At 44.3% G+C, this 18777-nt stretch overlaps 1 protein-coding gene across 1 annotated transcript; it reads right to left on the reverse strand.

The window, feature by feature from the left end:
• Positions 1-981: 981 nt before the first annotated feature.
• Positions 982-16939, reverse strand: LOC116988287 (interferon lambda receptor 1-like). The gene is made up of 7 exons (XM_033044846.1): positions 16801-16939; positions 11056-11161; positions 10209-10378; positions 8551-8714; positions 6234-6390; positions 5059-5195; positions 982-2482 (listed from the first exon to the last, which is right to left on the reverse strand). The coding sequence occupies exons 1-7, from the start codon at positions 16865-16867 to the stop codon at positions 1820-1822; spliced, it is 1464 nt and encodes a 487-aa protein (XP_032900737.1). The 5' UTR covers positions 16868-16939; the 3' UTR covers positions 982-1819.
• Between the last annotated feature and the right edge of the window lie 1838 nt (positions 16940-18777).

Genomic DNA, 18777 nt, shown 5'->3' on the forward strand with positions numbered 1-18777 from the left:
GTCTCGATCCGAAACGTCACCCATTCCTTCTCTCCAGAGATGCTGCCTGTACTGCTGAGTAATGCCCGTCCCACTTAGGAAACCTGAACGGAAATCTCTGGAGACTTTGCACCCCACCCAAGGTTTCCGTGCAGTTCCCGGAGGTTTTTGTCAGTCTCCCTACCTGCTTCCACTACCTGCAACCTCCGGCGACCACCTGCAACCTCCGGGAACCGTACGGAAACCTTGGGTGGGGCGCAAAGTCTCCAGAGGTTTCCGTTCAGGTTTCCTAAGTGGGACAGGGGCATTACTCCAGCTTTTTGTGTTTCTCTGGGAAGCATAGAAGTTGAGAGGCCATGTTGCAGTTATATCAGACATTGGTGAGGCCGCATTTAGACTATTGCGTTCAGTTTTGGTCACCATGTTGTCAAGCTGGAAAAGGTGCAGAGAAGATTTGAGGATGTTGTCAGGATCCGAGGGCCTGAGCTACAGGGAGAGGTTGTGCAGGCTGGGACTTTATTCCTTGGAGTGCAGGAGGATGAGGGGGTGATCTTATAGTGGTGTATAAAATCATGAGAGGAATAGATCAGGGAAAAGCAGAGTCTTTTACCCAAAGTAGGGGAATCGAGAACCAGAGTCTATCGGTTCAAGGTGAGGTGCAACAGAAACCTGAGGGGTAATTTATTTTTACACAAAGGGTGGTAGGTGTCTGGAACGAGCTGCTAGGGGAGGTAGTTGAGGCAGGGACTATTGCAACGTTTAAGAAGCATTCAGACAGGTACATGGATAGGACAGGTGTAGAGAGGTATAGTGTGGATGGGGCATGTTGGTCAGCTTGGGCAAGTTACGCCACAGAGCCTATTTTCACACTGTATGACTGTTGTGAAAAGATCTTGTTCCAAAAGTTATGAAGAATATATTTAATAGTAGCAACATATTTGAATATACCAATAAAAATAAAGACCATGTAATCCACAAATCAAAAAAACCACAATTACCAGATTTTCTAGAAATGTCCTTTTATTTTTAAAAAAATAAAAAAAATATGGAAATACACAAGAATACCTGGATTTTAAAACATTGATTTTCATAATGCTACAGTGCAAACTGTCCCATTTAAAATAAATACTGGGTAATGTTACATGTTATAATACTCTGATTAAAAGCTGATCAGGCAGCCAGGGAGAGTCGGCCCGTGAGCCTGGCTGATGCAGGCACAAACCAACTGGGCACAATTGCCCCCTCCCTTAATACTTCCGAGTAAAAATATGCAGTAATTCAATAACTGCAATAGAGAAATCATCTGAGTTTTGGAGGGAGTTCCAAGTTGCTATTACTACTGGAGGAACTCGGTGGGTCAGGCAGCCTCCATGGTTGGTGGGGGGGGGGGATGGAACATAGGATGTATATGGCTCAGGTCCCATCTTCAACTCCCCTCTACCCAAACCTTCCACAGATGCTGCCTGACTCGCTGAGTTTCTCCAGCAGTTTGTGTTTTGTTCACGATTCCTGCACCTAGAATATCTTGTCAATACAAAATTCCTATTACAGCATACAAAATGCACAGTAAACATTTAGGCAGCATGGTGGCACAGAGGTAGAGCCGCTGCCTTACAGCGCCAGAGACCTGGGTTGGATCCTGACTACCCGTGCTGTCTGTGCAGAGTTTGCACACTTGTACGTTTTTCTCCAGGTTTCTCCGGCTTTCTCCCACATTCTAAAGATGTACAAGTTTGTAGATTAATGGGCTTCGGTAAAACTGTGTAGGATGGTGCTGGCATACGGAGTGATCGCTTGTTGGCTTGTTTCTGCACTGTATCTCTATAGTAAAATACTTTCCCTACATCCCATAGAGGCAAGTAGGATTGGAGCCAATCTTCCAGGCTACATTGTCCTGTGGGTTCAAATCATGATCAGGCACTGGTGGGTTAAAAGATAACAAGTCATCACCATCATCGATCCCCCCGTTACAAGTGAGCAGCTTCACAGAAGTCAAAGGGACATCATGGTCACTCCCCTTATCACAGGGCTCCAATACATTAATACTGTCATGGAAGTTGCTGCAATTCAGCAACACAGAATTAACACTGCAAGGGCTGGCAACATCACTGCACAATTTAGTCTGGAGTGGAGTGTGATGGGAACACCCAGAGCCCTGACTCTGGATGTCAAAGGCAGCATGATTGGATGTGAAAGAGCAATTTGCTTTCCGATATGGGTCTGTGTTGGCTGCCTGGCAGAAACTATCATCAAGTCTTTCATCTCTGTCCAATATCACTCCGTCGGGAATCCAGCGATTCTCGGTGTAACCGTACGATTCCAAGTCCTCATCACTCTCACTGGAAGAGTCCAGACCACCCAAAGCACCAGTTGCAATATCGTCCCCAGGAACAGTTCTTTCTTTCATCGTTCCACTTACGTTACAGTGAATAACATTTAACAGACTGCAATCAACAGGTTGGCAATATTCCACTTGGATAAAAGATATTTTATTTGTGAAATTCTAATAAAAGAAAAGTTGTTTAGTAATGGATGGTTCAAATGAATTAAAAAATAGCACATCAATTTACTAATTATTGAAACTACAAAGTTTTATTTTTAACTGTATATGCTATCATTAAATAAGCATACTTGGAAAAAGGCTCTTATGCATTAGGGTTAGGGTTAGGCTCTTATGCACCCACCGTCTATTTATTCCCCGTATGATTTTATTCATAAGATCACCCCTCAGCCTTCTACGTTCCAGAATAAAATTCTTGCCTGCCCACCCACTCCCTACACCTCAGGCCCTTGTACCCTGGTAACATCCTTGTAAATCTCCTCTCAGCCTTTCTCCAGCTTAATGGCATCTTTCCTATAGCAGGGAGACCAAAATGTGCACAATACTCCAGGTGCGGCCCCACATTGACATCTTGTAAAATGGTGATGTAATGTCCCAATTTCTATACCCAGTTATAGGTACAGAGTGCTGGAGTAACTCAGCGGGTCAGGCAGCATCTGTGGAGAACATGGATAGGTGACGTTTCACAGAGTGCTGGAGTAACTCAGCGGGTCAGGCAGCATCTGTGGAGAACATGGATAGGTGACGTTTCACAGAGTGCTGGAGTAACTCAGCGGGTCAGGCAGCATCTGTGGAGAACATGGATAGGTGATGTTTCACAGAGTGCTGGAGTAACTCAGTGGGTGCAGCAGCATCTATGGCGCTAAGGAAATAGGCAACGTTTTGGGTCGAAACCCGTAAGGGTTTCGGCACGAAACGTTGCCTATTTCCAGAAGGATTTCGGCCCGAAACGTTGCCTATTTCCTTCGCTCCATAGATGCTGCTGCACCATAACTCAGTGGGTCAGGCAGCATCTGTGGAGAACATGGATAGGTGACGTTTCACAGAGTGCTGGAGTAACTCAGCGGGTCAGGCAGCATCTGTGGAGAACATGGATAGGTGACGTTTCACAGAGTGCTGGAGTAACTCAGCAAGTCAGGCAGCATCTGTGGAGAACATGGATAGGTGACGTTTCACAGAGTGCTGGAGTAACTCAGCGGGTCAGGCAGCATCTGTGGAGAACATGGATAGGTGATGTTTCAGGTTGGGACGCTTCAATTCCCTGACTGATAAGGGCTGATAAAGGCCAGCGGGCTAAAATCCTCCTTTACCACTCTATCTAACTGTGATGCCAAACATCCCCAGACATTCCTTTTATTTTTCACCTTCTTCAGCATTCCCCACTGCTCTGTCACTGAATTTCAACAATCTGTCATCCTAACATAGGCACATAATGCAGGAGTAACTCAGTGGGACAGGCAGCATCTCTGAGAAGCTCCCTGACCCGCTGAGTTACTCCAGCACCTTCGATTTAAACCAGCATCTGCAGTTCTTTCCTACACATCCCAACACAGGCCTTCAGTTTTGGTCACTTTGTAATTACAAACACTTTTCATCTCTTTTTTTTTGTCATCAGGGCTTGGGAATGATAATCTAAAGTCTAACTGCATGCCAGAAATCTGAATAAAAATTAACATAATTGCAGGAGCATCTTTGAAGAGAGAAGCTCGAGTTGGTTTGGACAGTTAGTTGGAGAGAGATATGTTAGTTTTGATAAAACATCATCAATAATTAAAGCAAAGGGCTGGAGGAGTTGGGTGAGTCAGGTGGCATCAGTGGAGGAAGTGGCCAGACAACGTTCTATCCAGGCACCTCCCGACCCACTGAGTTCCTCCAGCACTTTGTGTTTTGCTCAAGATTCCAGCATCTGCAGTTTCTTGTGTATCTATCAACTTTGAAATATTTCTCTCTGGAGTGGCACGGTGGTGCAGCGGCAGAGACCGAGGTTTCCCCCGGGTGCTCCGGTTTCATAGAAACATAGAAAATAGGTGCAGGAGTAGGCCATTCGGCCCTTCGAGCCTGCACCGCCATTCAATATGATCATGGCTGATCATCCAACTCAGTATCCTGTACCTGTCTTCTCTCCATATCCCCTGACCCCTTTAGCCACAAGGGCCACATCTAACTCCCTCTTAAATATAGCCAATGAACTGGCCTCAACTACCTTCTGTGGCAGAGAATTCCACAGATTCACCACTCTCTGTGTGAAAAATGTTTTCCTCATCTCGGTCCTAAAAGACTTCCCCCTTATCCTTAAACTGTGACCCCTTGTTCTGGACTTCCCCAACATCGGGAACAATCTTCCTGCATCTAGCCTGTCCAACCCCTTAAGAATTTTGTACGTTTCTATAAGATCCCCCCTCAATCTTCTAAATTCTAGCGAGTACAAGCCGAGTCTATCCAGTTTCCCACCACATTCCAAAGATACACAGGTTTGTCGATTAATGGGCTTCGGTAAAATTGTAAATTGTGAAGGATAGTGCTAGTCAGCACACTCCCGGTGGGCCGAAGGGCCTGTTTCAGCGCTGCATTTCCACAAAGATGCAGATGACAAATCAGCCAAAAAAAATCCCAGTTCTTCAAATATATTATTTTTTAAATAAGAAAAATAATGTAGTTGAAGAACTGGGATTTTTTAATAAGCAAGTTGTTGTTATCAAACGACAGAGACTATAAGAATATGAATCAGTTTTACCAACCAATGCTTCTGGGGTCTTCAGTCCTGATGGAACCGAGATGATATTTCTCACTCTGGTCACAACTAAAGGAATGAATAATCCCAGCGCACACAGCAGCAGGAAGCCCACTATGACAAGAACCATCAACATGTACACACCTGAATGAAAAACGTAATGTTAAAATGCTTGACGCTTAACTTTATTTCTATAGACAGAGCAGGACGGACAAACAAACAGGTACAAACAGAAAAATGTCCACACTAGTTAGTCATAGATAGACTGCGTGGAAACAGGCTCTCCAGCCCAACTTGTCCACATTAGCAACATGTCCCAGCTACACTGGGAAATCTGTTCACGGTATGTTTACTTTGAAGAAGTTCTCCTCCTCTCCAACGAGAGTTCTGCAACATCCTCTCTTGATGCTGCCCCTCTGTGATTCTTCATGCTCCCCACTAGTTTTTTGGATATATTTCATTCATAGTTCTTAATCTCTCTACATCATCGTCTACATCGTCTTCACCCAACCAGTCTGAAGAAGGGTCTTGACCAGAAACGTCAAGCATTCCTTCTCTCCAGATATCACTGACTGTCCCGCTGAGTTACTCCAGCTTTTTATGTCTATCTCCAGCTACACTAGTCCCCCAAAACCTGTCCTATCCATGTACCTGTCCAACTGTTTCTTAAACATTGGGATAGTTCCAGCCTCAACTACCTCCTCTGGCAGCGCATTCCATACACCCACCACCCTTGATGTGAAAAAGTTACCCCTCAGATTCCGCTTAATTCTTTTGAAGGCTTAGGAAGTTCTGCATGTCCGCTACAACTCTCACCACCTTCTACAGATGCACCACAGAAAGCATTTCATCAGGATGCATCACAGCTTGGTTTGGGAACAGCTCTATCCAAGACTTCAAGAAATTGCAGCAAATTGTGGAAGCAGCCCAGACCGTCACACAAACCAACCTCCCTTCTATTGACTCCATTTATACCTCACGCTGCCTCGGCAAGGTCAGCAGCATCATCAAGGACGAGTCATGCCCTGGCCACTCCCTCTTCTCCCCTCTCCCATCACTAAACTGATCTTCAGTATTAAAACAGGTGTGGGAGTACATACTTCCAAATGTGTGAGAACAGAAATAAACAGAACATCAAGTATCACATTACCATATAAATCCATACCCCAGTTCCAAACTTACCTTTGGCCTCGAGACTGAGACAAAGGGGCTCAGAGAAATTGCCTCTTTTGTTAATACTCTTGTAAACAGACCTGGCAGATACACAGACATTACTGCCGTACAACTGAGTCTTCTGAATTTCCAGAACTTTCTCTGCTGTGTTTTGTTCAATTGGCTTCTGCTCAAAATTAAAACATGAATATCATAAATGTTTATCTTTGAAAGTTAAATTGAAAGCACATATTACCGTTAACATTTCATAAGTTCATAAATGATAGGAGCAGAATTAGGCCATTCGGCCCATCAAGTCTACTCCACCATTCAATCATGGATGATCTATCTTTCCCTCTTAGCTCCATTCTCCTGCCTTCTCCCCATAACCCCTGACACCTAGCACCAATAAAAACTCATCAGTACTAATTTCTGACAAAATAAGATTATGACTTTCAATCACTGAATTGAAAAAGCTGATGTTCATCGAATTCCTGTGGAACACTAACAATACGCCACAGGGAAGTGCCCCAGCCATTTTCAGATGCCAAGTCTTGTCCTGATCTAAATAGACGGAAGCTGGCCTGTTGTTCCTTGATCAAAAAGAGATTGAATCACCGAGTGGTTTCCCCTGGTGAAGTCGAGAACCGCACTATCGAGGTATTTGGGTGAATGTCCTACTTTGTTGGATTATTATTGCCAGATAGTGTGAAAAGATTGCTTTATGTGCTATCCAGGCAAATCATACCATGCATAATAGGAATCTGAGGTGTAACTTTTTCACACAAAGGGTGCAAGGAAAGAGCTTCCAGAGGAGGGACTATTGCAAAGTTTAAGACAATTAGACAACTACATGGATAGGACAGGTTGAGAGGGATATGGGACAAATGCAGGCAGGTGGGACTAATGTAGATGGGACATGCTGGCCTGAGTGGGCAAGTTGGCCGAAGGGCCTGTTTCAACGCTGTGTGATCTATGACTATGACTTCAGTATTTTAAGCAGGAAAACAAAACGAGTGCAGAATATAGTGTTACAAATGACGTTGCACAAGTTAATTTATGCTGCAAGTATGGTTTAAATTGTGTTGGAAACCAGGAAGCTCTTCTGGCCCTGTTGCAGTACAATAAAAATGACAGGCACTAAAATACAGAGGGACCTTGGGGTGCGAGTGCATAGCACCCTGAAAGTGGCAACACAAGCAGGTAAGGTGGCAAAGACAGCATTACCACATGCTTGCCCTCATTCATCAGGGCACCAAGTATAACATTGGTAAATCACATTGTAGCTGCATAAAATGCTGGTTAGTCCACATGAATGAATGAATGAATGAATGAATGAATGAATGAATGAATGAATGAATGAATGAATGAATGAATGAATGGTAGACACAAAAAGCTGGAGTAACTTAGCGGGACAGGCAGCATCTCTGGAGAGAAGGAATGGGTGACGTTTCGGGTCGAGGCCTTTCTTCAGGATGAATGAATGAATGATACTTTATTGTCACATGTGACAAGCCACAGTGATATTCTTTGCTTTTTTTTTTTTTAAAGAGGCATACCATTAGTATTAGTTCTCAGTGTGTCCCCCACCCAGGCCAGGCTGCCTTTGTCCCCTGTCCCCACCCCTCACGGCAGAGGCATTACATGCAGTTCCACTCACTGCATCTCAGGAAGGATATGGAGGCTATGGGGAGAATGCAGATGTTCTTCAGGATGCCGTTTGGATTGGAGTATATTAACTGTAAGGGGAGGCTGGACTAATAGGGATTGTTTGGAGGGGGGGGGGGGGATGAGGGGTCACCTGAGGCAAGTGTATCAAATTATAAGGGAAAGATAGGGTCGGCAGTCAAAGTGGTTTTCCCAGGTTGGAAATATCAATATGAGAGGGCTCAGCTAGAAGGCAACGTGAAGGAGGGCGGGGGATTTAAAGGAGACGAGGGAGGCAAGTTTTGTTTTACACAGTGTGGCAGCCTCGCCAGCAGAGGCGTCGGAAGCAGATACTATAGGATTAGCTAAGAGACATTTAGACAGATACATAAGAAGCAGGGAATGGAGAGATATGGACCATTTGCTGGCAGGTGGGATGATCTAAATTGACATCATGGTCAGGTACAGACATAGTGGGCTGAAGGGACTGTTCCTGGTCATATTGTGTTACATCCTATTTATCTGAGGGACAAGTTTTTCAGTGTGTGGTGGTTATCTGGACAGGTGCTTGAATAGAAGAGAGAGGAGATACAGGTCTAATGTGGGTGAATGGTCATAGCATAGTTAAGCAATAGGCTGAGCATGGACAAGTTCGCCCGAAAGGATCATTTCTGTGGTATACATCTCTACGCATACATACTTTGACAAGTTCATCCGCATTCCAGAACTTGACGTCGTAGCTCAGGTTATCAAGCAGACAGGCTTTCAACACCTTCTCTTTGCAGACTGCTAACTTAACCTTTAGGTGCACCAACATGGATTCTTCTTTCAAATCTACTTTCAGCTGTGGAGCACCTAGATCAACTTCAGAAGAAACAAAGTATAGATTATCGTTGTTGCATATTATTAACACGGTAGGTTAACAAGAATATCACAGTTTTATGTTTATCATCTTAAACAAGCCACTAAATTCAACTTATCACTAAATTATTAATGTTTAATGTTTTATGTATCATTCTTAACTGTCACTGTATGTCATGTTGTCACTTGCGGGCAGAGCACCAAGACAAATTCCTTGTATGTGAAGACATGGCCAATAAACTTATTCATTCATTCATTCATTCATTCATTCATTCATTCATTCATTCTAATGCCACTTTAGGTGGAACAAGCCGATTATAGGACTAGGAATCCGAGGGGTAACTTTTTCACACCAAGGGTGGTGGGTGTATGGAACAAGCTGCCAGAGGAGGTAGTTGAGGCTGGGACTATCCCATTGTTTAGGAAACAGTTAGACAGGTACATGGATAGGACAGGTTTGGAGGGATATGGACCAACCGCAGGCAAGTGTGACTCGTGTGGCTGGGACATTATTGGCCAGTGTGGGCGAGTTGGGCCTGTTTCCACACTGTTCCATCACCCTATGACTCTACAATTTAGATCGAGTAGAGCAAGTTGGCAGTACTGGTTGGGGGATGCAGGATAAGGGCATGATTGCCCCTATTTATTTTCTGGATGGAATGACCAGAACTCTAAGTATAGGCAGGACATCAAATATCTAACTTCAAAATAAGAATGTATTTACCATTTATGTTGAGCTGCAAAATGGAGAAGAGGAATTGAAAATATTCTAATATTTTCGCTAAAGTGAAAGTGTAAAATCAAGACGTTTCCTACACTGAAATGACTCAAGAGTGACTCAGCAGGTCAGGTAGCATCTCCGGAAAACACGGATGGGTGAAGAAGGGTCCAGATCCAAAATGTCACCTATCCACGTTCTCCAGATGCTGCCTGACCCGCTGAGTCTCTCCAGCACTCGTTGTCCTTTTTTTTGCAAAATTAACATCTGCAGTTCCATGTTTCTACATTTCCTACAATCTTTGGAATTCTTCCTCCTCGTGGATTCTTGACTTGAAGGTTGAGACCTTTCAGAAGAAATTTGAAGCAGCTGGATAACAGAAACGGGTATCTGGATTTCCCATCACTACCAAACTGGTAGCAAATCAACTGCACAATTGTTCTGTAACCAACACAATGACCCCCTGGACGGACTGGGAATATTAAATTCAAATAATTAAATGAATGGAATAGAAAGGCAGTGTCAGTAATAGTGACCGTAAGCACTGGCTCAAGGAATCACTTATGTGGAATGGTCAGTTCTCCATTAATGTGTCCTTCAATTGCAATGATCCAGAAAACCACTACATTTAGGAAGTTCAATAAATGTTAGCTTTCTCAGTCATGCCTACATCCCCAATATGAATAGAAAACATGCCGTAAATTTTAGTACAAAATGTCCTCATCAAATAAATCCGGTGGAAATATACAAATCGTTAAAATGTGGATAAAAATACCTACTGTCTCTAAATGGATTAAAATATTTGGACAGTCTCCAAGCAGTGGACGGCCCAGGCACCCGGCTCCCAATCTTGACTCGATAATCCGCATAGCAGCTTTCAATGGTGCACGTAAGGTCGCAGCCCTCTCCTGATGGGTCGGTACAATTGGGGGCACGCCGCCAAACACTGCTGAAATAATACAATGGTAACAACCAGGTTTTTGGTTGATTGCTTGAAAGATACAGCATGGAAACAGTCCCTTCGGCCCAAATCGTCCATGCTGGCCAAGATGTCCCAACCAAGCTAGTCCCATTACCCGCATTTGACCCATACCCCTCTGAACCTTCACTATCCACGCACATATCCAATGTCTTCTGAATCACCTTTAAACTTTGCCTCTCTCACCTTAAAGCTATGTTCTCTAGGCTTTAACATTTCCACCTTGGTGAAAAAAAATTCTGACTAGTTCTAACTCCACAGGCAATGAATGTCCTTATGGATTTTGACCCATCTGACTAATTGTTGCACTGGTTCTTGCTGAATGTAGATGCTTCATCCATTTTACAATGATGGCTTAAGCTAATGGGTGGGGTATTATTGAACAGGATTGTTGAACAATGTTGAATGGAGTTACTAAACTAAACTGTGTTCGGAGTGCTTGTGATGAGAATTGCGGACAGAGCAGACACCTTGTGGATTGAATTGGCGGAGCAATCGTACCTCCTTCTAGCTTGCTGCAGCTCCAAGTTCTCTTAATAAAGCATGTACAATTTAGGCATTGTGTCCATTGTTACAGAACAAGATCACTGGACTGTTCATTTGCACACCAGAAAGAAATTAAAAGGGAAATCAAAATATTTAATTACCTTGCCAAGTAAAATATTTCAGGAGAATGTTCTTCAGTGTTCCAGTTTAAAAGAAGGCTAAAGTTCTTAGAACTCAAATTTACATTTTGAGAAGGTGGCAGATTACCTGAGAACAAGTAAAAGAGATATTACTGAGTGCCCAGTATAAACTTGAATTACATTACAACAAAATTATTCCATACCACATCACGATCATTCAAGTATATCTGGATATGTTTAATATTAGAAAGATCTTTTTCCCAATTCAACTTTATGTGTTGAAGAAAATTTGCCATATGTTTTGTAATACTTAAGGCAGTGCTTCTTAAACTTGTGAATGGGTCACCCAAAGGTGAATGAAATTATTTTGGGGTGAATGACACTAGAGGGGTGAATGACTTAATTTATTCAGATATTTATATATTTGTTTCTCAATATGCATAGAAACTTACAAAATTCTTAAGGGGTTGGACAGGCTAGATGCAGGAAGATTGTTCCCGATGTTGGGGAAGTCCAAAACAAGGGGTCACAGTTTAAGGATAAGGGGGAAATCTTTTAGGACCGAGATGAGAAAAATATTTTTCACACAGAGAGTGGTGAATCTGTGGAATTCTCTGCCACAGGAGGTAGTTGAGGCCAGTTAATTTGCTATATTTAAGAGGGAGTTAGATGTGGCCCTTGTGGCTAAAAGGATCAGGGGGTATGGAGAGAAGGCAGGTACGGGATACTGAGTTGGATGATCAGCCATGATCATATTGAATGGCGGTGCAGGCTCGAAGGGCTGAATGGCCTACTCTTGCACCTAATTTCTATGTTTCTACACTTAAAAAAGGGGAGTTTTCCAGGAAAAGAACTGTAGTAATCAAAGCCGGAAAGGGAGGATGTGGTTTAAAAGCCCAGTGTTTAGACGTTGGGATGTTTTTTTTTTATCATTCTCATAGAATGATTTTCCAACTCCAGTGGTAATTAAACTTCTTTTTTTCCACTCCTAGTTTTCTTTACATATTTTTAGGATGTTCAAAAAGTTGAATAAAATAAACACTTAAGAAATGAGTTAATTTATGTTTTTTGCCCATGTGACAAATTAATTAGGTATAAAATTATACACAAGGGAGAATAAGATGAAAATTACCAAAAAAAAAACAGAAGAAAAATTTAGTCGAGGGTGAATGAAATGTTGTGATAAAGCTTCATGGGTGAATGACACTGAAATGGTTTAAGAAACACTGACTTACACCGACCAAAATATTGCTGAAATTCAGATTATTGAAGCCTTAGAATCTTCCATCTACTCTCGAGAGATTTGACTGATTTCTAAACATTTCACCTGAAACAGGTCACTCAATATCCAGCACTCCAATGCATTCCACTTGAGTGTTCAACCATAGATATGTGACAGTTTTTCCTCTACCGCCCTCTCAGACTGCGTAAGCCCACTTTAAATGTTTTCTACAATATTCCTAACAGCCCACTCAACAGCACAGTGGAGCAGCGACAGAATTGCTGATCACAGTGCCAGGGACCCAGGTTCGATCCTGACCTAGGGCGCTGTCTGTGTGGAGTTTGCATGTTCTCCCTGTGACCACGTGGGTTTCCTCCAGGTACTCTGATTTCCTCCCAGATTCCAAAGTTTGGAGGTTAATTGTGTTCTGGAAATTACCCCTAATGTGTAGGATGCGAAAGTGGGATAACATAGAACTAGTGTGAATGGGAGATCGCTGGTTTGCGTGGCCATGGTAGGCCGAAGGAACTGTTCCCATGCTGTATCTCTAAACTAAACTATCCTAAGCTGCATCAGTTATGCCAGAACCTGCAAATGCCAGGAACCTATGGATCTGCACTCCTCGATCCTTGAATCATATTTCAAGAGGGCTTGTATACAAAAGCAGGGATGTAATATTGAGGCTCTATAAGGCGCTGGTAAGGCCGCATTTGGAATATTGTGAGCAGTTTTGGGCACCATATCTGAGGAAAGATGTGCTGGCTCCGGAGACGGTCCAGAGGTTTACAAGAATTATCCCAGGAATGAGTAGGTTAACCTGAGTTGAACATATGTCGGCACTGGGCCTGTACTCACTGGAGTTTAGAGGAATGAGGGGGGACCTCATGGAAACATACAGAATAGTGAAAGGCTTGGATAGAGTGGATGTGGAGAGGATGTTTCCACTTGTGGGAGAGTCTAGGACTAGAGGTCATAGCCTTAGAATTAAAGGATGTTCTTTTAGGAAGGAGATGAGGAGAAATTTCTTTAGTCAGAGGGTGGTGAATCTGTGGAATTCTTTGCCTCAGAAGGCTGTAGAGGCTGTCAGTTGATATTTTTAAGGCAGAGATAGATAGATTTTTGATTAGTACGGGCATCAGAGATTATGGGGAGAAGGCAGGAGAATGGGGTTAGGAGAGAGAGATAGATCAGCTATGATTGAATGGCGGAGTAGACTTGGCCGAATGGCCTAACTCTACTCCTATCACTTGTGACCTTTCCTTCAGCTATTTCAGAATCCAGGAAACTGGAGTGGATGCAAGTCATCGTTGACTCAAAGGGTCGGCAAGAGTCTTGGCTGTGGCCTAATAAGTATTTACGTCAGATATTGATCCGCACTGTGTACAGGTAGTTCTGCTACAAAGCTTGTGTCCAAAAACACAAACGCGATATAACACAAATAATGAATTAGGGAATGACATTTCTATTAGTTTGGCCAACTTGGTTATAAAGCGATTTTGATGGGGAACTAAAGAATTACTTATACATTATTTTTTAAATTAACAAGCAGAAAAATGCAATCTTTCAAAAGAGACAGTCTAGGTTTCTACACATACTTCCGGCAGAAGAACAGTTTCACCACAGGACATTGAACTTGATGAACACTCACTTTTATGAAACAACATTTCCTTTGGACCTCAAGGGGTCCAAATGACAATAAATTGAATTGTATTGTATTGTATTGTATGAACACTCACTTCCATGGATACTTGTGCAATGATACTCTATTAAATAGTGTAAGTATTCTTAGCTGGCAGCAACAAATATAAACTGCGAGCTATTGAAAAATTCTTTATTTCGGAAGAGTTTTTGGGGGAAATTGAAAGCCTCAAATTCTACAGCCCCTAACTCTCTTTGCACCATTGATACAATTGTTTTTCTAATGTGATTTTTCATAATAGGTAGTTTGTTAGAAACAACTATCACATTTTAGCAGAACTCGAGTCCAAGAGCAATGCAGGGGTCAGCATCAAACACCTTGGGCGACATCTTTTGATCAAGAGTAAGTGTGGAGCCTCTTTACACGTTTTTTGCTGATGAAATTAATCTGTCTCCATCTACAATACAATACAATACAATTCAATTTATTGTCATTTGGACCCCTTGAGGTCCAAACAAAATGTCGTTTCTGCAGCCATACATTACAAACAAATAGACCCAAGACACAACATAATTTACATAAACATCCATCACATTGCTGTGATGGAAGGCCAAAAAAACTTATCTCTCCACTGCACTATCTCACGTCTGTTACTTGATGATATGATCTGATACACGGAAACCACAACAGATGTAATCTCAGTATGACCTGACGACAAGCAAGGCTGCAAAACTCTTCTCAATCTTTCTCGTACCTCACCTCCCACAGGCTTCCTGTCTCACAAAGGCTGCAGATGCTCAAATCTGCAGCAAAATACATTGATCGGTGTAACTCAGCTGGTTGAGCAGCAGCTGTAGAGGGAAAGGAATTGTGGACGTTTCCACCCATGATTTTGATTTCAGACGTGATGCAGGGTTTTTACTGGAGACGTTGACAACCACTTTCCTGGCCACACCGGCTGCTCCACCCACTCATAGAAACATAGAAAATAGGTGCAGGAGTAGGCCATTCGGCCCTTCAAGCCTGCACCACCATTCAATATGATCATGGCTGATCATCCAACTAAGTATCCTGTACCTGCCTTCTCTCCATACCACCTGATCCCTTTAGCCACAAAGGCCACATCTAACTCCCTCTTAAATATAGCCAATGAACTGGCCTCAACTACCTTCTGTGGCAGAGAATTCCACAGATTCACCACTCTCTGTGGGAAAAATGTTTTTCTCATCTCGGTCCTAAAATACTTCCCCCACATCGGGAACAATCTTCCTGCATTTAGCCTGTCCAACCCCTTAAGAATTTTGTAAGTTTCTATTAGATCCTCCCTCAATCTTATAAATTCCAGCGAGTACAAGCCGTGTCTATCCAGTCTTTCTTCATATGAAAGTCCTGACATCCCAGGAATCACTCCAGCACAATATTTATTTTAACACCATCCAGTGTGTACTAGTTGCCTGCAATTCTCCTGTACCAGTGCACGTCTCTAATGTGCACATCAAGAAATACACCAAGAGATAATTCCACGGCTTCAAATTAACATTTCCGGGATGTGGGAGGAAACGGGAATGAGTTACAGGGAGAACTTACAAACTCTACAAATATAGCTCCCGAGGTTAGGATCGAACCCGGGTCTCTTGAGGTGAGGCAGCAGCTCCATCTGCTGCAACCTACTTAGTCAGCCCAGTAAACCACACACCACCACCGTATGACCTAGAACCCCCTCCCCTTGGAGGGACCATGCCTCTCTAATAACCATCCCCCCCCACACCACCACATCAACATGCTCCCCCTCACCAGAACCATCACCTTCACCCTGCAGTCTCCCTTCTCTCAGTTTCCCATACCCCCCTGTAAACCCCCAACCTGATGCAACGCCTGTTCCAACCCCCCCCTCCTCCTGCAGCGACCGGGCCCATTCAATATAATGCAAGTGGGGGATTGCAATCCCAGTCTCTCTCCCCTCACTCCGCAATACCTCCACCCACCTCAATCTCTCCCTCCCCTTCATAGTGCTCCCACCTCACTACAATCCCCTCTTGCATTCTCTCTTACAAGCATCCCCTCCCCTCCTGTAGTGCCCCCACCTCATTGCAATCCCCACTAGCATTCTCTCTTACAAGCCTATAGGATCTTTGCCTACAAGCATCCCCTCCCCTCCTGTAGTGCCACATTGCAATCCCCACTAGCATTCCCCTCCACTCCGTCTCATTGTAATTCCTCTCCCCCCCCTCTTGCAGTGCTCCTCTCACCTCTACTCCCCCCCCCTCTTGCATTGCTCCTCTCACCTCTACTCCCCCCCCCTCTTGCAGTGCTCCTCTCACCTCTACTCCCCCCCCCCTCTTGCAGTGCTCCTCTCTACTCCCCCCTCACTCTAACCCCCCCCCCCCACTCTTGCATTGTTCCTCTCACCTCTACTCCCTCCACTCTTGCAGTGCTCCTCTCTACTCCCTCCTCACTCGAACCCCCCACCCCCACTCTTGCATTGCTCCTCTCACCTCTACTCTTGCAGTGCTCCTCTCCACTCCCCCCCCCCTTGCATTGTTCCTCTCACCTCTACTCCCTCCACTCTTGCAGTGCTCCTCTCTACTCCCCCCTCACTCTAACCCCCCCCCCCACTCTTGCATTGTTCCTCTCACCTCTACTCTTGCAGTGCTCCTCTCTACCCCCCCCCCCCCCCCCTCTACTCCCTCCTCACTCTAACCCCCCCCCCCCCTTGCATTGTTCCTCTCACCTCTACTCTTGCAGTGCTCCTCTCTACTCCCTCCAACCCCCCCCCCTCTTGCATTGTTCCTCTCACCTCTACTCTTGCAGTGCTCCTCTCCACTCCCCCCCCCCCCATCCCCCCCTCACGACGCCGCCGCCCCCCAGGTTTCTCCCGCGTTACAATCAGCCCGTAGCGCGGTACCGAGTACGTGATGGCCGAGGAGGCAGGAGAAGGAGAGGACGAGCCTGGTGCCGGCCGCTGCCACCATCCCGGCCGCTCGCTCATCGCCGTGTCCGCCCGCCCGCGCCCGCGCCCTCGCCCGCCGCCATCTTCCGCACGTTACACCCCTCCCCCCCTCCTCGACGCGCTGACGTGGAGGCCGTGGGCGTCAGCGTGCCGCGTCACTGGCTGCGGGAGCCGCCGCCGTTGCTGGGCAACGGGCCGGGCCTAGTCCCAAACCAGGAGCCTCACCCTCCCAAACTCAGTCTTAAACAAAGATACGCTCTTTGGTCTTAAACTCAAAACCTGCCCCATGAGATGCTGCTGTTGAGTGTAGGAAGGAACTGCAGATGCTGGTTTAAACCAAAGATAGACACAAAAAGCTGGAGTAACTCAGCAGAACAGGCAGCATCTCTGGAGAGAAGGAATGGGTGATTTCGGGCTAAGACACTTCTTCAGACCAAACCCAGTTTAGTTTATAGTCATGTGTACCGAGGTACAGTGAGTGAAAAGCTTTAGTCGCGTGCTAACCAGTCAGCAGACTGTATATGGTTACAATCAAGCCGTCGCAGTGTACATGATACATGATAAGGGAATAACGTTTAATGCAAGTTAAAGCCAGCAAAGTCTGGTCAAAGATAGTCCGAGGGTCTCCAATGAGGTAGATAGTAGTTCGGGACCGCTCTCTAGTTGGTGAGACTATGGTTCAACTCGCCTGATAACAGCTGGGAAGAAACTGTCACTGAACCTGGAGATGTGCTTCTTCTTAAACTGAGTCTTGAATTAAAAATAGACACAAAATGCTGGTGTAACTCAGTGGGACAGGCAGCGTCTCTGGATAGAAGGAATGGGTGACGTTTCGGGGTCGAGACCCTTCTTAAACTAAAAACTTGGTCCACGAGATGCTGCAAGTGGAAACGGGGTCGAAACCTGTACCCTAAAAAGGTGAGGGAGTGTTAAAGGCAGAAAAATCTTGGTTTGATGCTCAGTTTAAATTGACATTTTTTCCCCCCTAAAGAAAATAGATTCATTAATCTGGACCTTGATTATACTTCATACGTTCATCCTGGAGTGATAAATTATCAAAACAAACTGTTTTTCAGTGGTTCAAGCTGAACTTAAAGAAAGAAGACTGGAAGGTATGAGACAGGAATTGGCTAGGATAGACTGGCAAATTATACTTAAAGGGTTGACGGTGGAGATGCAATGACAAAGATTTAAAGGCTGCATGGATGAACTCCAAATTTTCACCCGTCTGGCAAAAAAATAAAATGGGGAAGGTGGCTCAACCATGGCTAACGAGCGAAATCAAGGATAGTGTTAAATCCAAGGAAGAGGCATATAAATTGGCCAGAGGAAGCAGCAAACCGGAGGACTGGGAGAAGTTTAGAACTCAACTGAGGAAGACTAAAGGGTTCATTAATAGGGGGGTAAAAAGAGCATGAAAGCTTGCATGGGAATATAAAAACTGACTCTAAAAACTTCTTTAGATATGTAAAAAGGAAAAGATTAGTGATGACAAATGTAGGTCCCTTATAATCAGAGACAGGGGAGTTTATAATGGGAAACAAGGAAATGGCAAATTAGTACTTTGGTTTTGTCTTCACTAAGGAAGACATAAACAATCTCCCAGAAATACTAGGGGACCGAGGATCTAGTGGGAGAGAGGAACTGAAGGGAATCCACATTAGTCAGAATATGGTGTTAGACAAACTGTTGGGACTGAAGGCAGATAAATCCCCAGGGCCTAATGGTCTGCATCCCAGAGTACTCAAGGAGGTGGCCCTAGAAATCATAGATGCATTGGTGATCATTTTCCAATGTTCTCTTGACTCAGCGTCAGTTCCTGTGGACTGGATGGCAGCCAATTTTTAAGAAAGGAAGGAGAGAGAAAACGGGAAATTATAGACCAGTTAGCATGGTAGTGGAGAAAATGTTTGAGATACTGTGAACAACTTT

The sequence above is a fragment of the Amblyraja radiata genome, chromosome 27 (genome assembly GCF_010909765.2).
Source record: "Amblyraja radiata isolate CabotCenter1 chromosome 27, sAmbRad1.1.pri, whole genome shotgun sequence".
NCBI classification, from domain to species: Eukaryota; Metazoa; Chordata; class Chondrichthyes; order Rajiformes; family Rajidae; genus Amblyraja; species Amblyraja radiata.